The following is a 27,869-nucleotide window of genomic DNA, read 5'->3' on the forward strand; positions in this document are numbered from 1 at the left end:
TGGATGACGCGGCTGGAAGTCAGGAAGTGACTCGAGTTATAACTACGAGCTCAGAAGAAAATGTATTTCAAAAAAACACAGTGGCACAACAGAGCTGGAACAAACGGCTCGCAGCCTTCAGGGAGATCTAAGTTTGCAGAGCTGATTAAGTGAAATAGTCACCAGCAGATAAGGCTGTTCCAGTGACAGAGACAGTTGGGATCAAAGTCTATAGGTATGACTGAACACTGTTCACTCTGTACCTCCACACACTGTGCCCAATGGAGAGCAAGATATTGAACTTTGCATACTGCTGCATCACCAGTAGACACTTTTTGCATATCCTGTCTCACTCTCTGTGTCACTGGCTGCTGTCATTGAAGGAAAGAGGGAGGGTGAACTCATTCTAGAGGCAGCAGACCTATATTACAACAACCCCCCCACCCCCCACCCCCCACCCCTACCCAGGCTTGACTAAGCTGCATGTGGATTACTGCCAGAGAGAGAGAGAGAAAGAGCGAGAGAGAGAGAAGTTGTCAGTGCAGTTGTTTGGTTGAAACTTCAGCTTCATATCAGGCGTTTATAGCCTTTGTGAAAGACAATGAGCAGGGCGGAATCGGTTCCTCTTTACTGATGGCCTAATTGCCAGTTCTGTTTACAGCTATTTCTTTTCGGTACATGGCGACATCTTTAATGTTTTTTTTTTTTTTTTTTTTTAAATCTGTGCGTGATTCAACTTACTGCAAATGAGCGCAAGTCTCAGCTTGTGTGAGGTTCATCAACATCATCAGCAGCAGCAGCAGCAGAGGAGGAGGAAGAAGGAGACCTTTTAAGGAGCAGAAGCTGCGGACTAAGTTGGATTATTGTCGCTCGCAGGAGAGTGTGATTTCCTCCTTTTATCTCGTGTATTAAGTTTTATTTCACCTCGGGCAGTCATGACTTCGGTGTGGAAAAGACTGCAGCGGGTCGGGAAGAAGGCTTCAAAGTTTCAGTTTGTCGCGTCTTACCAGGAACTCGCACTGGAGTGCACCAAGAAATGGTGAGTTCAATTACATCTTTCACTTCCTGAACTGTCCCGTTTGAAAGTCTGTCACTGTTTGAAATGTCAATAACCCGGCCTGTTTAGTTTGTTATTATATAATAAGGCTCCATTATGGGCATGTTGGTTCTCATGTTGTCGCTCTTTTCCGCTACACTGAGAATGATGAGGGCGCCCCTCATGTACGTACATGTGCTGAACTGATCCAGAGTGATTGTGGGTTCGATTCCCGACCCCGCCTATCGACGGAGAGTTGTGAGTCAATGGAGAAAGGGGGATTTCTTGGTCACATTTGCGCAGGGACGTCATCCCTGTGAAGCATCAGACTGACTGACATGAAAAGTGTGATACTAATTAGTCTGTGGTCTTGTCAGTGTCCTAACTTGCTTGCCATTTCCCATTTAACTTAAGAATACAGGCGATCACACCAAGTTCAACATGCTGTACTATTGGACTTACAGTTTTACATTCAACATCATAATTTAACATTATAACCACAACAGTGTACCCGCGTGTTTTGCTGTTATTTCATTTCAGAGATGCAGTCAAATCACTTTGTACTGCAGCTCAAACTCCGTAGGGCTTTTTCCCTCCTCTGCAATTTCCTGTTACACAAAACAGCTGGGAGATGGCCAGGTGATGCAGCATGGACCATTGTTCAGCTCTGATACAGAATTAAACAGGCAAAACAAATGAAAATGTTCAGTTTTAGGGTTCTAGGGTTATTGACATGTTTTTTTTTATCCTACTTGTGCTACCTTTCCTACAATATCAACATCAGGAGTGTTTAAAATCTTTTTATTCCTTGAAAATCTCACACACATTACTCGACTTGCTGCATGATGGAAAAGTTTCTCCAGTATCTTTAAACCTTTACCCACATGTCAGTTTGGCCCTTAGTGCATCTTCTTATCTTGTCCAGATTACATTAAAGGATGGAATAATTGTGTAAGAGGCTTGTCAGCAGCATGATAAGAAACACCGAGCAGTTTTTTTTCCCATAAAGTCAATAAAGTTTCAGAGTTTGATCAGCAGCAGCAGAAAGGCTTGTGTCATCTGAACACAGAGAAAGGGAAGAGAAACACTGATTTAGAAAGAGTGACACTTCCCACTTAACAGTGATGAAATCAGGGTTTGAACGCCTTTACCACTGTGCTGTTCAAACAGGGAGGCAAAAGTCAGGACGCACAGAGAGACGGAGGAGGAGGAGCAAGGACAGGAGGAAATGAGGAATCTCTGGAGATGAATCCAAAGTTTCAGTCATATTACCTCAGGAATGAAGATGAAATCAGCCCATAGCTCTTATGTGATTAATCCCAGTGTCAGAGGTTACCGAAACATCAGGGTTGGGAAATGAACCCTTTGTCCACATGTGGGGTTGAAAAGGTCTCATGTTTGCGTACAAGTGTTTTAAGGGGTTGTTTTAATTTGCCACTATGATTGGCTTTTTTATAGAGACACATCATGCAAACAAACTACTGAGACACATTTTAGACTTTGTATGCTAAAAGTGCAACTATAATGGAGTATTCCTATTGTATTTAGTTATGCTTTATCAATAAAGTCCTATTTACAAGACGGCTATAGAGGCTATAGAAGAACGAGGCCTCCTGAAGGATGTTCTTCATCACAAGGTTTTTTCGGATAACCGAAACAAAAATACAGACGGGGGCAAAGATAAGACGGCCCGGCAGTTTGTACATGACATCAGTCAAAAATGATAAAGTGCTGCTGACAGAGACAGTGAAGTGGCACAAGGATAATTAAATATTTAGTAACGGGACTATTTTTATGTAACATTAGGAGTGCTTCATGTGACAAAAACATGAGAAAAGAGATGTTACTGACTGTGTCACAGATATTTGATCCGGGACTTTTTCAGACTTGAACATTTCAGCATAGAGGAAGAGGGTGATGTTTATCACAACCCATTGTCTGCTGAGCCACCATGTACAGTAATTACATGTTACTAAACTGCATTACGCCACTAATGTTTGCCTGTGTAAAACCGGTCACAACCCTCCAACACCACTGCCCATTGTTACTGTGCTCACTACATGTCTTTGTGTCTTTGTGATTCAGATTGTTCTTGCTTGTCAACAAGTCTTTGATGTCTCCTATTTTAACTCTTCTTTTCTTTACTCCCTTCTTCTCTCCCCTCCGTTACCCCCACCCTGCTGCTGTCAGTCTATTTCTGATGCCACTCCTGACCCCCTAACACACATACCATACAAACACATGTACACACACACATCTTTGCTGTACTTGTACAGTGATAAGCTGAAACTTGAGTTGAGACAATATTCAACATCTATAAACGATTGGTATCAATATTCTAAAGAGCGTCTGTGGCTGCTGAAATGGTCGTAAAGATAATATATTAGGAGTAAGCAGTGAGGTTTGAAGAGAGGTGTGTTATTATGTACCGGTCTATTATTTGGGGTCTATGTGTAAATGTGTATGTGTGAGTATGTGTGTGTTTGCTGGTAAAGGGGGTTCCTTCTTCCTGTCAAGAGGCACGCCTCACATTCAGATCAACTCAGGTCACATGACTTTGCAGCTTCCTGTTTCACGTCCTGTACTGCGGAGGACTGAGAAAAATACAATAGCAGCATATTTATATGTGTTATCAACACACACACACACACACACACACACACAAATAGGCACACACCATATTAACACACATATCCATGAATTGGGTGGATAGCTGCCTGCGTACACACACAAGTTATCACACCTTTAGAAATACACACGGATAGATAAATGGACATCTCTGCAGCAAAATATTTAAACACACACATCAGTGCCTTGTTTTTCACTCCAAGGCATTTTTATCCAGCAGCGACAGTCATGAGACTTTCTGTTTGACCTTGTGTTTTCTCATTTATATAATGTCCACTTTGTTTAAAGATCTTATCTGATGAATTTCAAGAGTTTCTCATTTTTAGAAAATGGTTTCCAGAGCCTTTTTTTAGTCCTGTGTGTGTATAACTATAACTGCCATGTAACGGCAGGAGAAAAAGGTGAAGTTTATGTGTTTTAATCAGTGTTTGTGTGTTTCTGTAGGCAACCAGACAAACTGAGGGTGGTGTGGACCAGGAGGAACAGACGCATGTGTTCCAAGGTGAAACCACTGAAACAGCACAAACACAAACACACACAGACACACACAGACACACACACACACACACACACACACACACACACACACACCCACAGTCTTATTAATGTGTTGTTTGTTGATGCAGCTCCACAGTTGGCAGCCTGGAATCAAGAACCCCTACAGGGGCATGGTGGTGTGGCCGGTCCCAGAGAACATCGACATCTCTGTTACACTATTCAAGGTAGCAAAACCAAAGCACACTATTTACCAAGTACACATAAACAGACAGGTGGCAAATTAATGAAAAATATATACAAAAATACCTTTTCACTCCTTTATTTAAACAGGTAGTTACAAGTGGATCAGAGAAAACTTGAGTTCAGTCTTTTAAAAACTGAAGTGAAATGACAGATTTCACTTGCAAAATTTTTTGCAACTCATCCCATTTCTAGGGAGCAGAGCATCTGGAACTACCAGACAGCAGAGATAATGAGACTGCTTTTGCCTTAAGACACAAATACTGCAACTCCCTTCTGTTGGTTAAGGAGGACCATCACACATTTTCATATAAGATGTGATGTTGAGTGAGGACTGTATCACTTGTGATAATGGGCAGTCAAGAGGCTTTAAAGTGGAGGGAGTGGCAGTCACATGAACAATATCACCATAACCAAGACCTTCAGTTTGCTTGTCAAGTGTTCCACGTGTCTTGAAAGTAACTCTAGTGTCCAGCCAGACTCCCATGTATTTAAAACTCTCAACAATTTCAACTTGAGAACCATGAAGAGTATGGATAGGAACAGTATGCTGTACACTCTTAAGTGTTTTTGAGATTGTTTCATCAGAATTTAAAACAAGCTTATGTTTAATGAGGGGTACCTGTTTATTTATATGGACAATAAGAGGACCAAGTATTGACCCTTGTGGGACACCACTAAGTTTAACAGCACTCGATATGGAACTATTTGTAACTTCTACCTCTCTCTGTGACTTTTCATCTAGTTCTAACAAAGATTGCTATTCTAGTAAAGACAGGGCTATAAAAAGTGCAGCACAGTACTGATGATTGTCCAGGGAATTAACATTGTAATTAAGTACACATAATGCAGCTGTTGTGCTGTGGCATAGTCGAAAATCCTGAGGGTTTTTAAAATGAGTGGGGAATCACAATGCGTCAATACAAAGCATAAGGGCTCACTGAAATGTTTGTTTAGCATGATAGTATGTGATTCATAACCTATGGCCTTCAGCTATGGGTGATTTTGGAGTTAGACAGCGCTCTCCACCACACTCATCCAAACACGAACTGAAGGAATATCTTTTGTAAGCATGGTGTTCCATCCCTCCGGTAGAGCTCAGAGAGACATAAAGAGGTTATGTTATACAACCAGATGAGAAAATTCATGCACTCATAAAATATGAACAAATATAAGGAAATGTTTTGGGTGAAACTGCGACATATAAATGTGTGGAAAAATGCATGGATAATGTTTAGAGAAGATGTTTCACTAAACAAATTGTATTTTTGTTCTCGCATCTTTAGGAGGCCAACGCTGACGAGTTTGAGGACAAAGAGTGGACCTTTGTCCTTGAGGGTGTAAGCAAAGAATCCTGCTTTAAGAATCAGACTACATTTAATCACCATGTGGAAATAAAAGAATACAATTCAATATGTAAATGGGATGTGATTCAAAATAAAACATATCCTGGTCGTTTTTGTTGGTCATGATCAGGAGAACAAGGGGCATCGTAAGGTGCTGGCATCAGCTGACATCAACCTGAAGAAGTTCGCCAGTCCCATGCCGACCCAGACTGACCTGACGCTGAAGCTGAAGCCACTGTCTGTGAAAGTGGTGGAGGCCACGCTCAAGCTCTCACTGTCGTGTGTCTTTGTTCGTGAGGGAAAAGCCACGTGAGTAGTTTTTTTTTTATTTGTCCCTCTGTTGCTACTTGCTACATTGTAACAAGTGTATTTTAAGATATGACAGTATGTTTTTGATGATGTCCATGTGTTAATTGATAGCTACTGCACATGTTTATCCCGTAAAGATGATGTTACACCAATGTCATGTTGTCTGTTTGTCCTAGACAGTAGTGCTCCAGACACATACTTGAATGTAGACATAAACTCAAGTGATTCTTCTATATTTGTGCATGGCTCTGGCTGAAAATAAGTCTCTTTGGAGGCTTATAAATGAACCATACCTCATCTGTTTGAAATGTTTGAAACAAACTGTGTTGTGAATAGTTTCAGTGTGATAAATGTTTGCCTTTGCTCCTCAGTGATGAAGACATGCAGAGTCTGGCGAGCCTGATGAGCGTCAAACCCTCAGACATCGGCAACCTGGACGATTTCAATGAGAGCGATGAAGATGAGGACAAGAAGTCTGTCACTGCTACAGGTGGGCAGACTCACACCAACACTGTTCCCTCTGTCTGATCTTCTCTGGGAGTTCCTTCCGCTCATTGCAACTCTGACACTTCTTCCTCCTCTACCTTCTTTTTCCTCTCTTTTTCCTGCCTCTTTACTTTCCTCTGGCTGCTGCAGTGGTCCCACACACTTTAACTCGCCCAAATCGCCCCGCTCCCCCTCCACCAGACAAGCGAAACTACACTGGACCCACTTTTCCAGCCTCAGGTAGCTCCCCCTTGCTCTTACTCGCTCCGGTCATTTGTTCCTCTTCCCAGGGAAAATACATTACAGTATTTCACACACTCATGTCATTTGTTCTGCAGTCCTGCCCACATGACTACACTGCTTCTTCTAACTAAGTTCTTTCCATACCACATATTTCTCATCTAGACTTTAAATGTGAATCATGTGATGAAAGGCTAATGACAACTTGTATTGAAATGTACTGAAGGTTGTTTGGAGGCATGGAAAAGTCAGTGTCCTGTGTCCACAGAGACATGACTGTAAATAAACATGACAACATGAAAAAGGGGAAATTAAGTGTAACGGCAGCTCAAATGGCCATAACTCTGACATCTGGCTACTCGTCCCTGATGTTTCTTTTTTTTAGAGCAAATTAAATTACATGTTCCTTCCTTTTCAAGTGTTACTGCTACAGTTAATGTATGGCTTTGTGGTGTCTCTGTTAGCTGACACAGCAGAAGTTCTGTGCTAAAATATTAATATTTTAAAAATGCAAAAGTAGCAGCAAAATGCATGTCATTAGTCAAAGAGTCCTTAAAACACTGCAGTGCAGTGAAGTGACAATATTTCAACCTATTTTGAATTAAAATTTTGAAAAAGTATTCTGAAATGAGAATCTGTATCTTTAACCCTTTAACAACCCCACCAAGAAAAAAGCAATGGAAGAGTCAAAGTGTGCTAAACCATATGGTCGAACAGGCAGTTAAAGGGTTAAACAAGACAAAATAAGGCACAGTGTTATTAAAAGTCAGAAGTTAGAAACATTTGAAACGAGTTAATTTGCTTTAAAAGAGGTTAAAATATTCCTGTCTATGTTTTTTAAACTGTTTATAAGAAAATTTATTTAGTTTCAGACTAACTTGACTTGATAAGAGGAAGTTTTTTTTCACTGGACAATGAATCTTGTTGAAAAAGCTGTGTATATTTTAAAAATAATCTGCAAAATATATAGATATGTGTCAGTAATCACTAACTATAAATGTAGTGAAGTAAAAAGCACAGTTTTTACCCCCATTTCCATAAATGTAGTGGAGTATAAAGTAGTAGAAAAGCATGCAGTGTTGCCTTGTGAACCTAAGCTGCTTTGACCTTTTTTTATTGCAAAGTGGCCACCCACTCAACCTGAGACATAACAGCATGTTGGAATTGAAATTCAGCGATGGCTGAGCTCTTAGGTTGCAGTTTGAGGTGCTTATCACTTGCAAATGTCACTGCGTATAGTAAAATGATCATGAGACATGGAAAGTAGATGATAATAAATGGGTTATAATTCCATCACAGTTCATCACAGTTCCATATTTTTTGTTTGTGCTGTCACTCAAACAAACAAGTCATGTGATTAACAAAGGATCCTCATGACGGCAGCTGAATTATCTGACATGGGGTGCCAACAGTAATCCTCTTTTCATTCTCAAGTCATGATCTTTTCCCTCTGTGTTTTCCATTGTTTTTCTGTCTGCAATACTGCCATCCATCCATCCATCCATCAATCCATCCATCAGCATCTGGACGTGAGGGCGGTCCTCCCAGTCCTGCCGTCCTCGCTCGCCCTCCCCTACCTATCGCTCCTCGCCCCTCGCCCCGTCGCTCTCGACACCCGTTCTCCACCGCCCCTGTCCAATCAGAGATCCAGCCTCCCCAAGCCCCCTCCCCTCAACCCTCACCCAGGTCCAAGCATAAAAAATTGACCAACCCTGTTCCCCCTGAGCCTCCTGCTTTATCTGACCCACATCCAAGCTCCCAGGTCCCAGCAGGTACTTCCTCAATCCAGAGTGCATCCCCTGTCCTGCCTCTCTCTGATGTGTCCCCTGCCAGCCCTCCATCACCCAAATCCTCCAAGACGACCACAATCGCCCCTTCCTCTTCCCCCCATCCTCCATCTCTGAAATGCTCTGAACCTGTATCTTCTTTACCTTCTGCCCCAGTAGAGCCTTCTTCAGCAGTTCCCTCAGTTCCCTCCAATCCTTCTTCATCCATTAACTATGAAGGTCCTGCACATTTAAACACCCCCTCTAAGCTGTCCCTGAAACCTACCAGTACACCTGCAACTGGCATCACTTCTTTAACTCCCAAACATCCCTCCACTGCATTGCCATCAACCAAGACTGTCTCGACATCATCCTCAGCAGCTCCCCAAAAGTCTTCTCTCACCACTCTCACCACTCTGACCCATAAGCCCATCTCTGCTACCTCCCATCCTCCCCCCTCCAAATCCTCCTCACCCTCAAAGCCCACCCTGTCCTCCGAGCCCTCGTCCTCTCACCCTCCACTCACCCGGAGCCTCTCTCAGCCTCCCTCTCTGCCCAGAATCTTCCAGTCAGACTCGGCAAAAGGTATCGACAGGCTGGCTGGCAGACAGGCACGCTGCATGCTTTCCACTGATTCTTCATGTGTGATGGTCTGGTTAGACTTTGTTTCCGCATGAGTTAGCTGCGTGTTACAAGTGTAATACAGTATGTACAGTTTTTACTTATGTGTGTTGGTTGTCATAAGAATTTTAACCAACACTAATATGTTGAACATCTGAACGTTTTGTCAATGCTGCAGTGCCTCAGGTAACAACAACAAAGGAAAGTTGAATAGTTAGTATCTGCTTGTTTTTGTGGTTTTCTTTTTCTTTTCTTCATATTTTGCCTCTTTGCTTTTAGGAAGTGTTTGATGCTGCAGGTGTGTTTTCAGTGTTCTGACTGTTTGTTACCGCCTGCTGCCAAAAAGAAGACTATCACTATTCATTGTTTTACTATTCCCAAGTGCAAAAGCCATTTAGTCCAATCAGATTATTTTAGTTTTTGCTTATTTTAGTTAAATCCATCTTTCTTGTTAATTAAAACTAGTGTATTCACAATTCCAGGAAGCTGGATCTAAAAATTTAGATCACACCATCAGGGAGCTGATGCTCTATCCTTTTAATACGGTGTTATGTGATCTAACTGAACACGCTATCATGTGTTGTTACATGATAAAGCAGAATCAAAAGCTTGTTTCCATCCATGCGTATACAGACTTCTCTATAAGTTGTACCATGCTATTCTTAAACTTTAATTTAACACATATACTGAATATTCAATGTGCATAAACCTATGCGCTTCAATGTTATTGAGACACACTGTATATAACATGATAACATTAACAGTTTATTCATTGCAAAGATGTGCTTAACTGACTCTTGTCTACAGACTATAAAAATCTGTAGAAATAAAATTGATACACTTTGATGAGATGAGACTGAATTACAAAAACAAAAACAAACTGCCCAACTGGGGTGCTTTCAGCTGCTTTTCAGACTGCAAACATGTGTTTGTTCCTGACAGATATAGCTCACTTCTGTGGTGTCATAAAATTAGTAAACCGCATGATATGAATTTAGCTTTTCTGTTCCCCTTTCACTTTTTTGCCTGTCCCTGTTGACACATATCTTTTTTCTCAATTCCTCTTCTGTCCATTACTCCTCTGTCTTCACCTTCTCTGCTCTCTCAGTTCCTGCGTCGTATCAACGGCGCCCCCCGGAGGATCAAACTGTAGATGATCCTATTTCAGCCTCTGGTCTGTCTCTGCTTTCTCTGCCCAGACTAAACAAATGTTTGTCAGCTGCTGATATTATTTTCAAATCTTTAAAAATCCTTTTTTCTGCTTTTGTCCTTTTCTCTTTCACTCCTCTCTGTCTTCTCCTAGTAGTTCGCTCCCACATTTTCAAACCTCAGATTGTCAAGTCAATCGCCCGCCCTTCTTCTCCCTCACCATTTTCTGCTGATGCCCCTCCACTGGCTTCAGCACCTCCTGTCCCCAAATCTTACCCCTGTAGCTCTGAGTCAGGTAACCAGCTGAGTGCACTTTACTTTCAATGCTCTGTCCCTTCCCATTTCTCTTCTTGTTTCCATTATCCATCTGAAAACTATCTCTCTGCACACTGTTTTTTCTCCATCTCTTTCTCCTCCTCGTTTTCATCGCTCTGCTTTCCTCAGGTGATCTGGGGGCGTGGCTGACGTCTGAGTCTGCTCTGATTGGAGGAGACGTCACCCCTATCCCTCTGCTGAGTAGTCCCGATCTCGACGCTCTGTGCGACCCCGTTGCTCCAACCCTCCCTGCCTCTCTTCCACACTCATCACCCCCCCGCTCCTCCTCTTTTTCCACCTCTGTTTTGTTTTCCTCTCCTCACCCTCATCTCGCTGTCTCTCCTTCTGCTCCTCCTGCTCCGATCAGCTCCTGCCAGCCAGGTACACCAGCCAACTCATCAAACATTTCACCTGCCAGTAACCCCCCTTCCTTGAGTCATCTCAAAAGCAATTGCATCATGCTTTAACCACACTTTCCCTCCATTCTTACAAACACGACTCCTCAGTGTGTGATTTGTTATCTGACCTCACTCTTCCTCTTTATAGGCTCAACATTCGCTTTTGCTCAGACAGACAAGGAAACATCTCCAAGCCCTCTGAGCCGAGGTCAAGAAGTGGCCAACATCACAGTTTCCAACCAGACCAACAGACCGGGCCAGGACTCAAAGGCGGCCATCACAGACAACAAGGCTGAGCCAGGACGGATCAGGTGAGGTCATGGGATGATATCACATGAGTGTTTAAAATTAGATTGTTTGGTTTGGCTCCTAAAAGATATGTTTGGCCTCGAACTGCTGTGTGTGGAGAAAATGTGTCAACAGACCTCAGAGCTCAAGAGGCATCTTGAAGATTGATGGCGACCCTAATAGAGCCTAGGAGACATGACATAGATGACGAAAAGTTTTTACAATGCCAGAAGGCTTGGATATTCTTTTTCTTGTTCCTCTCAACTTGTCTAAAGAGGAAAGGACTCGTAAGGCCAACCTGCTTGACACTGCATGATTGCTTAAAGGAATAGTTCAAAGTTTTAGGAGATTTAGATAGAGAGGATTGATACCACTCTCATACCATCTTTCAACAGCAGCTGGTTAGCTTAGCTTAGCAAAGAGACTGGGAACAGGGGGAAACAGCTAGCCTGATTCTGTTGTAGGCTAACAAAATCTGCCTGCCAGGAGCTCCAATTAAGTTGTTATATCTCATTTGTTTAAACTGAATATAAAGGAATATTCGGTTTGACTGATTTTTTTTAATATAGCTCTCTATTGTTATTATTTAACCATCTCATTATACCATAGGCCTATTGTACTATTCCTTACACAGTCACACAGATGTAGATTTCCCCGGCTAAAAGTCCACATGCTATCAATAATATCAGACATCAGTGTATGCAGGGCGTCTCAGAGTGCATCACACATTGAGATAACATTGAATGCATCACTTTACAGTAACGTAATAAGGTGTGTTTAGTATTGATCAGCACCTTATCACAATCCTCATGGTCTAAATGACCCCAGAATAACCCACTGTAATGTTGAGGCCAATCTGCTTCAGCTTGCTGACGTGTGGCTGAGTTACAGTTGATCTATGTTTGTGAGAGTATTGTGAGACTTGTTGCTCGAGGCCTCACAGCTGCTTTGTGCTTGGTATTTTTGCCTCCTTGATGCTAACACGTGCTAACAGTAGCAGAGTGTTTTGTACCACGCCTCGAGTCGCACTTACCTTCCAGTACACGGCAGTCAAATAATCGTCAGCTCTCTGGCTTGCTGTGCGTCCCGCCTGTCTCCCCCCTATCGCCACCTCCTGCACGCTCACCCCCTTGTGAAACTCTTGCCCACCTGTCTCTCGAGCCTGACCCACCAATATTTCTATCCCCAGTCCTGCCCAATCCCGCTCAGAGCTGATCATAGCCCCACCCCCTCCGTGGCCGTTCTCCTGCTGTGAGAGCTCCACCCCCCAGCAGCCCACCACCACTGTTGTGGCGGCTTTTATCACACCTAAACAGCCAAATGTTCAGAGGGGAATCGATTTGAAAAAGCCAGTCAGCGAGACGCAGAATATTATTAGGTTCTCTGAGACCGAAAAGGCGCCTCTGGCAAAGCCTGAGCCCGAGCCTGACTTTGACAGCATCATCTTTGAGTCGTTTAACCAAGATTCAGGGGGCTTGTTTCTGGAAGAGGATGACTCTAAGATGGATACTATCAAAAGGTGTCCTCCGGGGTGAGTATTTATATTCACAGTTAAAATCACGATCCAGAAAATAAAAAAAAAATAAGATGAGAAAATGTGAACTGGTGGTGGTGATAATGGTTAAAGACAGAGAGAGAGAGACGTGGGATTAAGGAATATTGTTTATCTGTTCTGCAGTCTTGAACAGAAAACCAATGAAAAGGCCTGTGGAGAAAAGGCGTCACTGACAGAGCAGTTAGAGGGAGCAGCGGTGCAGAAAGAGGAGGTGGTGAAGGCAGAGCAGGAGAAGCAGAAGGAAAAAGAAATCCTGAAAAAACAAGAGGAGGAAAGGAGGAGGAAGGAGGAAGAGCAAAAAGCAGAGCTCCTGAAGCAGGAGGAGAGGAGAAAACATGAGGAAGAGAAGAAGAGACTGTTGGAGGAGGAGAAGAGGAGGCTCCTGCAAGAGGAAGAGGAGGTCAAGAAGGAGAGGGAAAGGAGGAAACGTGAGGAGGAGAGACTCCTGAAGGAGAAGAGAGATAAGCAGGAAAAGCTGAGGGAGGAAGAGGAGAAGAAGAAGCGGGAGGCGGAGGAGGAGAGGAAGAAGAGAGAGCAGGAGAGGAGATTCCTCGAGGCGGAGGAGGAGAAAGACAGACTTCAGAGGGAGGAGGAGAGGAGACGTGAGAGAGAGAGATTCATGACGAAGATGAAGGAGGAGGAGGAGAAAAGGATGGAGGAGAAGAGAGTGCTTGAGGAGCAAAAAAAGAGGAGGGAGGAAGAGAAAAAGAGGCTCCTGGAGGAGGAGGAGAGGAGGAAGATGGAGGAGAAACGCTTGAAGGAGGACAAAGAGAAGGAGCAACAGAAGATGAAAGAGGAGGAAGACAGAAGAAGGAAGGAAGAGGTGGAGAACAAACGTCTACAGGAGGAGGAGGAGAGAAAGAAAAAGGAGGAAGAAGAGAAGAGAAAGAAGAGAGAGGAGGAGGAGAAGAGAGTCAAAGAAGCAGAGGAGAGACGAAAGAGGGAAGTGGAAGAAAAGGAGAGACTACTGAAAGAGGAGAAGGAGAGGGAGGAGAAAGAGAAGGAGAGACTCTTAAAGGAGGAGCAAGTAAGAGTGGAGAAGAAGAAAAAAGAAGAGGAGGAAAGGCGGAAAAGAGAGGATGAGAAAAGACGTCAAGAAGAGGAAGAGGCGAGGAGGAAAGAAAGATTCTTAAAGGAGCAGAGAGAAAAGGAAAGGATGCAATTAGAGGAGGAGAGGAGGAAGAGAGAGGAAGACGAAAAGAAGAGACAACTGCAAGCAGAGCAGAGGAGGCAGGAGGCAGAGAAGAAGAAAAAAGAGGAGGAAAAGAAGAGGAGGGAAGAGGAGGAGAAGCGAGTGAAAGAGGAGAAAGAGAGAGCAGAGAGGAGAGTGAAGGAGGAAGAAGACAGGAAAAAGAAAGAGGAGGAACAGAAAAGGAAACGGCAGGAGAAAGAAGAGATGGAAAGAAGAAAGAAGAAGGAGGAGGAGGAAAGGAGAGTCAGGGAGGAGGAAGAGAGGAGGAGGACAGAGGTACGAGCAGCTCCAGTCTGCAGTCTGGAGGTCAACAGATCGGATGAGGACAAGCAGAAGATGAGAACTTTAGTTTCATCTTCCTCTTCTTCTTCTTCTTTGCCATTTTCTCTGCTAAACACACACACCAACATCCCTCCACCCAGCTTCACACACACACCTCCTCCCAATCTCTTACCCGCCGCTTCCCACCTCCCTCCCCCGAACACGTCCGAGCAGCAGCTGCCCTCACACATTCTCGGCCAATCACGATCGAGACCGTCGACCCTTCAGTCAGTTAACAAACCGAGCTCTGCTGCCGTAGACTCCAACAAAGACCGGTGAGTTACAGCACTGAAATAAAAAAGTAATGGCTTCACTGTGGGTGTTGCTTGTCGTCTGCTTTCTTAATCAGCATCAATAAAATAAATCAATTAATCAGTGTTATTCTTAAAGTGGCGACTTTAGACTTTAAATTCTCCTCCTACTGATTTAAACATTGTGAAACATTGTGATTCTCTGCTCGCGTAGGACATCATTGATTATCTGTGTTGTAGAGGTGGGCTGATCAATCCCCAAAGTATTGATACTACTGATACTATATCTTGTTTTGAGATTGATTTTGGGCTCATTAACACTCGTCTTAGCGCTGCACCATCTTGTTTCTCTGCTGTCGTTGTGTGTGCATGTGTGAATTCACACAATAAACTTCTGTAATTCACCTTTAAAAGCTGTCTGGCATTTTAACATGCATGTGATAATGGAGAATAGTCAAAAGAAAAGCCTAATTGCCACTTATTCAGTAGTGATAAAAATGTATTAGATGCATTCACCTAATAAATCATGACACATTTCCTATCTGCTTCTAATGATAAGAAGTATTGATACTGGTATTGATTTGTTTGATCCCCTTATTACTTGGTATCAAATTCTGTGGTATCACCCACCCCTACGATTTGTCTGTCTTATTGCTGCTGATCTCTTCTTCATGTTCTTCCACCTGTCACACCCCCCCCCACCCCTTTCTTCCTTGTTTCACATTTTCCTCTTTCTCTCGCCTCACTCCAGTCCCCAACCCTCTCTCATAAAGGAAGGTTCATTGTCAAACATTATTGTCCCAGAAAAGAAAATATCTGCCACATGTACTCCTCCACCTGGCATCCGTTCAGACCCCACTGTTCAGCCCCTTGCTCAGGATAAACCAATCACATTAGAGGTCTTGACCCAGGAGCCACCTCCAAAGAGGATGAGTGCTGCAGAGATTCCTCTGTGGAAAGTGCTAGAAGGGAGAAGTGGGAAAGATACACCTGAAAAAATCTCTGCCGAGGAGGGTGCAAAACCTTTGTGCAGAGGGTAAGAATGGATGAGGGAGTGTCTGTCTGTCTGTTTTCTCTGCTTTATCTCCCTGTGTGACTGTCTGTGGCGGCCTCGCTAATAGTCTGGCTTCTTATTATTGTAGTAAGTAGCAAATGTAAATTTGTAATGGCTGCATCTTTCATGCGTTTTTTTTCTCTCCTAGCTCACACACAGAAGATGCTGCTAAGGTGGACACCCCTGTCAGGCAGGAGCACGAGCCAATCACAGCCAAGGACCCAGAGACACATCACATAGTGCCACCACCTCCTGCTCAACCCGCTGCACCATCAGTTAAAGAGGAACCCAAAGAGCCAGAGGGACCCAGTGTGGAACCAGCAACCTCACTCGAAGTTTCCCCCAAACCGGTCGGGGAGCGCACGGCTTTGGCGCTGGAGCCGCTGCTGCCCTCAAAACCAGAACCGGGACTGCGGCCGGAACCAGTTCTCCAGCCATCAGGAAAGCCACAGGAGGAGGGAGCAGATGAGGAGAAACCAGCAGACAGCGTGGCTCGTGGTGAGGAGAGTTTCATCAACAACGAGGAGCCAGTGTGCGAGGCAGAAAAGCAGCTGTGGGCAGCCGTGGAGGAGACCACAGCGGAGACGGGAGCAGAGAGAGGGATGGAAAGTAGTGAGAGCACTGACGAGAAGGAAGAGAAGGAGCAGGAGGAGGAGGGTGTAATAGGGGGGTGAGTCAGCAATGCAGCCTTAGCAGCATGGCGTGACATGTCTGTTCTTCACTGGCAAACCACCACATACACACTCACACACACCTGTACACACGCTACACTAACGTTCCTCTGTGGTGCTGCAGCCTAACCAGTGCTTCCTCAGCGGCTGCGATTAACCACAGCTGATGCTCCATCTCAGCCTCTGTCTATGCTGTTGGACTGAATATTTAAATTTGATTTGATGAGAGCTTTGTATGTGTGTGTATGTGTGTGTGTGTGTGTGTGTGTGTGTGTGTGTGTGTGTGTGCGTGCGTGCGTGCGTGCGTGCGTGCGTGCGTGCGTGCGTGCGTGCGTGCGTGCGTGCGTGTGTGTGTGTGTGTGTTTGTGTGTGTGTGTGTTTCTGTGTGTGGCAGTGCCCGCAAATGTGCAGACACAGAGGCAGATGTGTGTGTTGCAGAGCAGCAGAAGGAGGCACCTGCTGGCTTCATGTCAGCAGTAGTTGGGGTGTTGTATAGAGGGTGAGTCTCTCTGCCTGCGTCTGTTGTTGAATCATTTGTTAAGATGTGACGCAGAGCGCAGAATTTATCTTGTATTTAGCTAGCTAGCTCGCAGTTAGCTGTGTATCTTTCTCTGAGCAGATCTGAGCTCTCATATGCATGTCAAAGAGTTGTTTACCTGAACTTAATGATGCCAGAAGTGATGTAAATACAGGAGAATCTTTAGTGCACTGGGTGGTGGGTGGGTGGGGGGGGTGGGGGGGCGGCCTTGGGTGGTTCTCAGTGTAACAAACAATAAATATTTCTGTGGTCTGCTTTCGCACGGCGCTTTGGACAAGCACCAAAACAAAGTCTGAGAGGGAACTACTTAATCAAGCATGCTGTCTGGCTTTCTGTCACACTGTTCAGAGCCTGCTGTGGTCATTCTGCAGGTCATTGTAGGGTGAGCTCGTTCTCAGAGTTTTTCTGTTCCTTCATGTCTGTCCCTGTAGCTATGAGACAGTGGCCTCCATCCTGCACACAACTGGATCCACTGATGCAGGTCCTCCACACCCCTCTGCAGAACAATCGTGCCTCCTTTTGAGCGATGAAGATCAGCTGTTTATACATGAAGTAGATGCAGAGATGCTGTATTCCTCTGAGCCAGATGATGAGTCGCTGATTGGCGTTGGTGTGGACATTTCGCCACCCACGGCCTTCTCTGACGCAACAGAAAATCACACTGTATTAGTTAAGAAACTAGAGTGCTTACCTACAGTGGAGACACGTGGGCTCAGTTTGGTGGCGAGTCTGCGACTGGCAGCAAGTGAGCAGGAGAAAGAGAGGGAGCAGGAGAGGGAGAGAAGGGAGAAAGAAAGGTTAATGAGGGAGGAGAGAGACAGGAAGGAGAAGGAAGAGGCGGAAAGGAAGGAGAAAGAGAGGGTGGAAAAGGAGGAAAGAGAGAGGTTGGCAAAGGAGAGAGAGGAGATGGAGAGGAAGGAGAGAGAAAGGATGGAGAGGGAAAAGGAAGAGGAGAGAAAGAGGTTGGAAAATGAGAGAGAACAGCTGGAGAACAAGCAAAGGGAGGAGAGGGAAAAGGCAGAAAGAGAAAGTGAGCAGCAGAGGGCAGATAGGGAGAAGAAGAAAAAAGAAGAGGAAGAAGAAAGGGCAGAAAAGAAGATGGAAAGGGAAAAAAACAAAAAGGGAGAGGTGGACAGGATGATGGAAAAAGACGAGAAACCACAACAGAGACAAGAGATCCTTTTTGACTCTAAATCAGTGCAAAGCAACCAGAAAGTTGGGAACATCCAATCAACTGACTGTCCGCCACTGAGAGAGGCAGACCTGGATGATATTGCATATGATGAGAGGTTACAGGGCAATGAGGAGGAGGCAGAAAGCAAATCTGATCCCAAATCAGTGAAAATAATCGACCCTGATGCTGAAATCAAACCGGTTTCGGCCAGACCAGTTGATTCAGTCCCTGCAGCCAGACCAACAAATAAACTTGATTCCAGATCAGACAAACCTGATGACTCTGATATTGCTGTTAAGAAAGACCTGGATCATTCTGCTCTGAGATCAGTTAGAAAAGGCAAGCCAAACCTTAAATCTGGTGCCATCCCAGTGTGGATGAGAGAGGAGGAGGATGAGGAGGTGGAGTATGAGAGAGGACATGAGGATCTTGGCTCCATCTGGCTGGCTGAGCTTTACATGGATGGGGAAGCAGGGTGAGTAAGGGGGTGAGGGGTGGTGGTGGGGGGGGGGGGGTGAGAGGGAGGGATACATGGCAGCAGGGAGAGAGAGGTGAGTAACTGTGGAGGAGTTGGCTATGCGAGAGAGATCTGCTTGTTGCCTCATGTGGATTAGAGGACTGTGCCTGTGGCGTTTTGGTGTTTACTTCCAGTAACCAATCCCTTTAACTTGTTATGTCTGCGGGGAAATCTTCACCAAACATTAGTATCCCTCATTTACTGAGGGTGTGGCCTTTTCCTGCAGGTGTTTCTCAGGAAAGAGCTGTGTGTTGGCATGTGAGTCATGTATTTCTTCCCCAAGCAACATCATTACAGTGTTGTTTGTGAATAAAACTGGAATTTCCTCTTGACATCTTGCCTTAATTAAGGCACCTCAAAGCCCTTAGCACCCAATTTGCTGTAATTTGCTTCAAGTATCCCAGTCCTTCTTCTCAGAGTCGCAACTCAGTCGAATCTGAACACACGGACATATTATGCATATTTTTAGTTTCAGTATGACTTACACTTACTGAGAATATCATTACATCCAATATCCATTGTAAATTAACATCCACAAATCCATGTAGAAATCACAGCAAAAGAAGAAAGTCCTTAGAACTCCAGTACCTGCCTGGGAATGATCACAGTTTTAGGTTTTCTTCAGTATCAGAGTAATGTAATGATAGCACTTTGTAGATCCTTGGGCAAATTGTAAACAGGAACTGTTAATAGCTAATTCTGCTTTCTTTTTATTGTGCTAATTTCTCTAAAATTTACAGTTGTAACGCATAGGAACTCAACAAAATTTTTTGCTGTTTACATCCCCCAAAGCATCATGAGGTTAGACTTTGAAAACCCCTGACTTACAATGTTGGGACCCGTTTATCAGGGACACATACAACCTACGTGAGGCCCTTCACACAGTATGAAAAAGGGTTAACTGTGGCTGTATCTACCACTCCTGTGTGTTTCTGTTCATGACTGTGACTATGTGTCTGGCATCAAATAATATCACAAGGCTCTTTGTATTTGTTCATTACTCATTGCAGCTAAGTAGCATGCCACGTAGCATGGACTGGTTCAGTCATTGGATACTGCAGTTCAGTGGAAGCTGGAGCATGTTTAAAACTCGTGTTTCACTTTGGATGAGTCCCATATTTTCTTTGCCTCTAACATTTTTAGTTTGGAATAATCTCACATAGCCAGATCTCTGCCTGGGGAAAAGCCTGGGGAAAATCTCATCCAAACAATGGGCATGTCAAGACCTTTGGAATGCTTGAGTTTAGTCTATAGAGTTTGAACTGGGAAAAGCACGTCTGGATAGTTTTTGTTTTGAGGTTTCCTTCTTTAATGAGCACCAGCACCATGCTCTACCTTGTTTTTGAATTTCATCAGACCTTTGTGAGCGTAACAGGACGGATCTCTGGCTGCGTGAGATGATTGGTGGTATGTTGCCCGAGGGGAATGGAGCATGATAAGAACACCGCGGTTCTGTCGCTGGTCAGTTTTCTCAAAAGCACTTCAGCTCTGAAATCTCCTTTTCTGTCTCCAGCCCAGGCCACCCATCCCCTGCTGTAGCTCAGAAGCCCTCCTCACTTCCCTTCAGCGAACAAACCCTTTACAAGAGCTCTGCTGCCAGTCAGCCAAATAAACCAGAACCTCCCGACTCCCTAACCAGTCAGGCTGGCCGTCCTCATCCTAACCCTGCTTCGGTGTCTAAGCAAGAGGAAAGAATCAGTCAGACAACTAGGGCAAAACCTGCTCTCAGACACGGTGAGGTACAAAAACAGCCAATGAAAGAGCAGAGAGATGATGACAGAAAAACTGGTCACAGCCAGGAGGTGGCAGCCAATGAGGAGGCAGAACTTGTTCAGTCGTCGGTGGTGCCTTGGCCACTTCCTCCAAGTGCAAACACTAGTAGCATACACTGTGACTTAAATAACACCAAGATATATACTGACACGCACATCAACAAGACACACGATGACAAAGCAGCCACAGATTCACGCAAGAGTCTTGAAATGAGGGACGATAAAGACATGAATCCCTCCAAGATCCCGAGCTTAAATAAGCACCCACACTCAACAGAGACTGACGGTACACCAACGGACAACCTCCACACACCGACACACACCCCCGATCACAGCAATCTCACCAAAGACCAGCAGCTCCAAGAGGAGGAGAGGTTATTATTGGCTAAAATTCGCCTGATGACAGGTGAGACATCACCTGTCTCCAGCCCTCACAGTATGAAACGGCTTTTCCCTGCCCCCGGTGATATCGACGCCAGAGAGCCCAAGAGCCGATCAGAAATCAAACTTATTGATCACAATCAGCACTCGCTTATTCCCCACTTTGACGCCCTGCAGGAAATATCACTGGCTGAGACAGAGGAGCCACTGGGAGAGGAGGATGTGTAAGTCAGCATGAGGCGTCAACCTGTGCTGCTCTATAAAATGACACCGAGCCTTGAATGTGTGTTTTGAGTGTGATATGCAGAGACTTGGGAAGGAATTACACCAGTTTTACAATTCAATATCAACAGATGTTTAACGTGTTATTCGGCTGTTAAGTCTGAGACAGTAACATTAGCCCGTTTCACAAAGTTGCTGTGTGGAGTTTGAACTGTTGAATTTGCTGTTTTTCAACTGAATATCCAAAGAAAAAGATCCAACTGTTCGGTGTATCCGCTTGGTTTTTGAGGTTGTTAAACATTTTCCAAACAGCATAGACCTGCGCTTAATCTATCCCGCTTCAAATGTAGCTACCCATTCTCTTCATGGTGTGTGTTCCCATCCTGCCCTCTAACATCAAGAGATCTGCTCTCTTCTCCTTGTCATGTTAGCAACCTTGCATGTCTCTTGCTCAATATCTCCAAATCACCGAGGACGCTGATGCTCATACCAGGCTGCTTGGATGAGCTCCTTTTCTTCCTCTAAACAAAGTCTGGTTTCCTATTCATCACCTGTCTTGCCTATTTTTTATGTCTCGTCTCGCCGCAGGCTAAAACACCCACCGGCCGACCTCCCCGACGGTCCAGAGAAGAAACACACAGACATACACATCACTCCTCCCCATCACTGTGAGTTGAAGACATCTTGGCTTCCTACGTTACCAGAGGAAGAAACCAGTGACGTTACGACGCCTGATCCAGTTCCAACAGTCAGAGAGGAGGCTGATGGGAAGGACGACACAGCGGAGGTTAAATATTCAGAACGCTGATGTCCACTTAACGTCTGACACGCTTCAATAAATCACAGCACACAACCACAACTGAACTTATTTCTCTTCTCATCCCTCTCTCCTCCTCCTCCTCCTCCTCCTCCACCAGGGCCTGGTGAACTCCAGTCAGTCGCTGCTCCAGTGGTGCCAGGACATCACCAGCGGGCACCAGGGGGTGAAGGTCACAAACTTCAGCACGTCCTGGAGAAACGGCCTGGCCTTCTGTGCCATCCTGCATCACTTCCATCCAGACAAAATGTACTGATTATATATGCACTTTGGGTGCATTCAGTTTTTAACGTTATTCCATGTTGCACTGCAGCTCAGAGTCTGATTCATTTATTTAAATGTTGTCAATCTGCTTCTCATTTTGTTCTTCACGGCTTTTGTCCCATTAGAGATTTTGACCAGTTAGACCCTCATGACATCAAGCTCAACAACAAAAGGGTAAGATTGAGACTTGGATTCATCAAATTTACTGTATTGAGCTTTTCACAGCAGCTGCTTAGTGCCCTGTTTTATAAGTAGTGTTAATGGTTTACTATTAACACAAGTTGCTTTTGAGGTCCAGAATTCATAGGCCAGAATACAGAAGAACAGTCTTCTTTTTCTATTTGACCATTCTCTTTTATGGTCTCTCCTTATAATGCTGTTTTAATACAGTTTAAAATAAATTCACCCAAGTAATGTTTCTTCTCTAATTTCCTTGATACTGACATTTTCTTCTAAATATTCATTCCACACAAAGAAGGTGGGCATGCTTATTTCAGAGTAGTGTCTGCAGTCTTCCTCACACTTTGCATAAGCCCCTACAAGCTCCAGAGCAACCTTTATGTGTCCTGAGAGGCAAAACAGAGGGCAATAAAAAATCTGGCTACATCACTTTCTGCTGCGCAATAAGCTCATTGTTACTGTTTCTGTGATTAAAACGATTCAGATGAGTGAATCAGAAATTGTTCAGATGACAGCGTATACAGAGACAGACTTAAACTACTAAAGTGAGATGGACCGGTCCCTCTGTTCTTCACTGATGATGTGCTTCTTTTTTACGACGACATCAGGCGTTTGACGGTTTCGAGGCGCTGGGCATCTCTCGTCTCTTGGAGCCGTCCGACATGGTTCTCCTGTCCGTCCCCGACAGGCTCATAGTCATGACCTACCTCAGCCAGATCCGCTCGCACTTCACCAACCAGGAGCTGAGCGTGCTGCAGATAGAGCACAACAGCAGCCAGTCCAGCTACGGCCTCGCCCTCTCCGGTCCTGCTCCCACGAACGTCGATGCCGCCGCCTTCTGCATGGCCAGACTGAACGAAGGAGTGAGTCTGGAGGAAGGAGGAAGCAGCACGTTGGTCGTCCCGCCACCGAGGACCAAACGAGTGGTTAAAGGTATCAGCCTGTCAGCATTCATCCCATCTATTTTCAAGGCTGATTTTAGCCTCTTCAGCCCAGTGCTTTAGAGCATATCCCAAGGTATTCAAGCCCTCTACATAAAGCTGGATTCCATGGAAACATGAAAAAAAAAAACTGAAGAGAAACATAATTAAATGGAGCAAAACAGAATCAAGTCAGGACAGCAGTGCAGAGGAGGGAAGGGGAAAACATTAGTGTGTCTCCAGGGAACTCAGGAATGTGATGGAGCAGAGTCTAGGACAAGGAAGAAGGACAAACAGATCATTAAATCAAGTTCACAGCACAGCAGTTAAGATTCTCGTAGGTTTCCCAAGGTTTCCAAAGATAACAAAAAATGTCACGCGGAATTGGATGGAAATGTGTGTAAAATGATGCTCATCTAGAGGTTTCCTTTTCCTGTGCGGATGTCAGTCATGAACAAGGTATTTTGGATGTAAGTGTTTCTCCCAGTATGAGTCATGAAGTTTATTGTTCTAATTTCAAATCTCCTGACAACATATTGTCTCAGTCAGCTTCTAACTATAGCTGATGCAATCCTACGTGAACCAGATTTAGAACAGCTCTGTTGTTTCTGTGTGTGTCTGTTTTCTCTGAGCTCCTTTCACTGGTTAGCAAAATCTTGATGACAGTTGTCAGGTTGCACGCTCACGTTGCCGGGCCACTGTCAGTGAAATCTGATCACATCACACCCACTCAGTCCTGATGCAGCTTTCAATGTTTTAAATGGATTTTTTTTTAACTTTGATCGTTGCTTATTTAGTCTTTAAGTTTTAATGTTATAGAGAAATATAGGTGACTGTGGAAATTTTAGGGGAATAGCAAGATTCAAGAGGTTAAATCCATCCGTCTGATTGTTGTTCTCATCTGTTTTTAGTCGACGAGTCGATAACCCCGGTCCCACCCCCACGGTCCATTGCCAAGACGGTCATATCTGGACTAACTCAGGTGACGCTTTCTGTGTTTTTTGCTGTAGCTGATTGTTTAAACTAATATTGGCTTGTAAAGCAGAATGTAAGTCTTTAAATTCTATTCTTAAGAAGAGGAAAAGCTATCAAATACTCTTTATTAATGTGTCAGCTTTGCAATCTTCAGGATGAAGACACAGTGACGGAAAACACTAATAAATCAGGTGCGTACATGACGTATCAGGCTAGCATCTTAAAAAAAAAAACATCTCAATGCATCAAACTTCCCTCCCTTCTCCCTCTTCTTCTTTTACACTGTAATTTGTTCTTGTTTGTGCAGAGTTGCAGACTGCAGATGAGACACAGCCTCCCAAGCAAGAAGCAGAAACAATGGTCAGTTGTGAGTTCCTCGCTTTGCTCCGTATCTTCTCTGCTTCTTTTCTTTACCTTTGACTCTCACTCTCAGATCAAATCAAATGAATATGATCAATGTGGCCGATGGCTGCAAGAACAACCCAATCATTTTTTGTTGAATTCATTATAAAGAAAGTATTTCCAGGATACACGGATTGTATTTTTCCATCACTTTGGCTTCTCTCTAATCCTTTGACCCTCTTCTTCTGCCTGTTTTCCTGCTTCCCCCTCCCTCTTTACTTTCCAACTCCCTCTTTCCCTTTGATTTCCTTTCCCCCTTTTTTTCTTCTCTTTGTGGCCGTCTGTCATTGTGTGTATGTTCATATGTGTGTGTGTGTGTGTGTGTGTGTGTGTGTGTGTGTGTCTGTTTGTGATTGGGCTTGTGGTCAGTGTCTGCAGGACACCAGTCAGTATGTGCTGAGTGAGCTGGCAGCGTTGGAGACAGAGCAGAAGCACATCGACAGCAGAGCCGCCGTGGTGGAGCGACGACTGCGAAGCCTCATGGAAACAGGTGAGTGTCACGCACGTTTAAACCTGGTACAGTAGATTCATGGCCTCACGGTTTGGTTTTACTCTAAAAGTTGACAATTTGTGTGGTCAGAGGATGCCTGACGGCCCTTTAGAGGCTGTGGTTGTGGTGCAGTGTGCAAAATACTCACTGACAATCACATGGGCCCATACTGTGCATGTACTACAAATACATGAACCCAAACTGCTGCAATCAACTCCAAATCAGTGTCGTAATCGATATTAGATTTTATAATAGATATCCTGTCAGGAATCCTGACACATCGTCAGACTTGTGTGGACTTGCAGCAGAACCAGAGAAACTGTCTTTTTTAGTCATTCTTCTTGTACGAATCCATGGCCTACATTATCCACAATGCAACTGTACTGCTGAAAGTTATGCTAGACTTAGGTTAGGTTTTTATAGTCTCCGGCCTGAAGCCTTTTAAAGACATCTTGAGAGGAGAGGAGAGGAGTGGCACTGCAGAGTTAAATGTATAAAGCAGCCAGTAAGATCTAAATGAACTGTCTGTTTGCTGTCAGTCACATTCTGCTCATCACTTCTCAACAAATAACTTTTAGAAACGGCAAGTAGAAAAATAATAATTGTCTTTATTTTGGAGACCATATAGTTTTGTACAAACTGTCCTTTCTTTTTCTGCATATACAGGAAGTGACCGTGATGAGGAGGAGAGACTGATCCAGGAGTGGTTCACTCTTGTGAACAAGAAGAACGCTCTGATACGCAGACAGGACAACCTGGAGCTACTGTAAGACCTCTCACGCACAAACAGTATATTTCATATACATCGCACACTTCTTTTTATCCACCTGATTACTGACTGCATCCACAGGCAAGAGGAGCAGGATCTGGAGCGCAGGTTTGAGCTTCTGACCAGAGAGCTACGGGTCATGATGGCTATCGAAGGTTAGGAAGAAGTATTCAAATCATTTACTGAAGTGAAAGCAGGAATATCACAGTGTAAAAATGTCATTAATCTGCAAAGTCCTCAGTAACGACATCTTTACAGTAAATGATTTTATGAACCATTATGTAAAGTGCAGCTGTTTGTCCTGCAGACTGGCAGAAGTCGTCCACTCATCAGCAGAGGGAGCAGCTTCTCCTCCAAGAGCTGGTGTCTTTGGTCAACCAACGGGACGAGATTATCAGAGACATCGACGCCAAGGAGAGAGGGTGAGTGTGTGTGGGTGTACAGCTGTGAGAAAAAGACAAAGTCACAGGAGGGAGATAGCAAATTCCTAAAATAAAAGAGAAAGCATTAAAAATTGATATTTATATATTGTATATTTCATGTTATTTGATTACCATGTTTTAAATGAAACCTTTAGATTAATGATTGTAAAAATGTATGTGCAGGGCTCTGGAGGAGGACGAGCGACTGGAGCGCGGTCTAGAGATGAGGAGGAGAAAATACAGCAACAAAGACAAATGTGTCCTTCAGTGAGAAGAGAGGAGGAGCACAAACAGCTTTTTACTGCTGAACCCCTGAAGTCACAAAAGATGATACTTTTGTAGGTTGTTCATAATTTGTGTGCGCAGGATGAAAACAAATCTTTCAGGACTTGTGGGGGCTCTGTATTTTCCTGTTTGTTTTCTAAGTTAAGTGCCTTCATTTTCCCAGAGAACTGCCAGATTGAGGCTGCAAACTGTCTTCTTCTTCTCTGTAAAAATGCTTGTCTGTTCATGTCAAAGTTGAATTATTTTCAGTCTGTCTTAACATAATAGTATTATTTTGATTCAGTTCACCTATTTTTATTTATTTAAATGATGCGTCAGAAAGTTGGACTTCTATTGCACATGTGGTGTTTTGTGTGTTTGTGTGCGTATTCTTCTGTTCATTCAGTATTTGAACACTGGGTTTTCCTGTTTTGTTTCTTTGTTTGTTCTTCAAAATTAAAGCAGAATGTGCCATATCCTCGTAACTTTTATGGCAAATAATTTATAGTTGCTTATGATATGCACACATAAAAAAAGAAACTGCTCTGTTTCTGGTGATGTTTGTTTTACATTTCTGTGTCAGACATTTCCACCCTGAAAAATATCTGTTAACATGTCCAAACATTTCAGATGACATTGCACATGAGAAGTCATGAGCTGGACTCAAACCCACAGTGTTGTTTGTACAGGGTACACGTTTTCAAGTGCAGGATGACTCCAATGTCACATTTTGATAAAGCCTGAAAGCATTTCCATGTATTGCAATATCATACTTTTTTTCTTTATTAGATGTTGGAGGTTGAAAGCGTTTTATTAAGGAGGCTCATGGTGGTTTGTAACTTAAAGTATTTATTTTAAGTGCCTTAAATCAATCATAATGTATATATGGTTGTGATGCCTGCTTTATGCACAGAAATGAACCTGTTTCCTCATTTCTGTGTTGTTTGACTACTGTATGCATGCTTTTTGAGGTGTGCTGATTAAGTGGTACTCTGCTTCATATCATCACTGTATGCCTATCACACTGTATACCTAAGGTTGCTGTCTTTATTTATGTTGAGAATGATGTTGATAATTATAGTAAATATTGGTTTGTTGTTTACATTTGCTATGTTTGAATTCTGTGTATTATTGATAAGGTGTACCATAGTGCTCTGAACACAAATATATTTAATGCAATGTCTCATCACACCCTTTGTGGAGCTGATACATTAATATATTTGTATAATGAAGTGTCATGAACTCCTCAGCTCTGTAGTGAGTTTTGAAGTGTAAGATAATTAAAACATCAAATTACTTAAGTTAAATACACAAAATACAATTTTTATTTTACATGTTTGAGATGTTTTTGATGTTGCATAATGCAAAAATATTCAACATATTGCATCAGTTTAAGAGTTCAAACCGCTCAGGCCAACA

General features: G+C 43.8%; 1 protein-coding gene across 3 annotated transcripts; it reads left to right on the plus strand.

The window, feature by feature from the left end:
• Positions 1 to 693: 693 nt before the first annotated feature.
• ehbp1l1 (EH domain binding protein 1 like 1) lies at positions 694 to 27,782 on the plus strand. Of its 3 annotated transcripts, none has more exons than XM_022738950.1 (20): positions 694 to 1,018; positions 4,088 to 4,145; positions 4,270 to 4,365; positions 5,668 to 5,721; positions 5,858 to 6,036; positions 6,408 to 6,526; positions 11,160 to 11,322; positions 15,821 to 16,342; positions 21,536 to 21,734; positions 21,865 to 22,013; positions 22,154 to 22,202; positions 22,817 to 23,141; positions 24,040 to 24,110; positions 24,258 to 24,294; positions 24,411 to 24,463; positions 24,875 to 24,995; positions 25,662 to 25,761; positions 25,846 to 25,919; positions 26,072 to 26,186; positions 26,370 to 27,782. In XM_022738950.1, the coding sequence occupies exons 1-20, from the start codon at positions 915 to 917 to the stop codon at positions 26,455 to 26,457; spliced, it is 2,676 nt and encodes an 891-aa protein (XP_022594671.1). In that variant the 5' UTR covers positions 694 to 914; the 3' UTR covers positions 26,458 to 27,782. The 3 variants fall into 3 exon arrangements, with proteins under 3 accessions (XP_022594671.1, XP_022594673.1, XP_022594674.1); XM_022738952.1 differs by having other exon boundaries at positions 24,884 to 24,995; XM_022738953.1 differs by lacking the exon at positions 15,821 to 16,342.
• Positions 27,783 to 27,869: the final 87 nt, after the last annotated feature.

This window comes from Seriola dumerili, unplaced genomic scaffold (assembly GCF_002260705.1).
Source record: "Seriola dumerili isolate Sdu_G_001 unplaced genomic scaffold, Sdu_1.0 BDQW01000040.1, whole genome shotgun sequence".
NCBI classification, from domain to species: domain Eukaryota; kingdom Metazoa; phylum Chordata; class Actinopteri; order Carangiformes; family Carangidae; genus Seriola; species Seriola dumerili.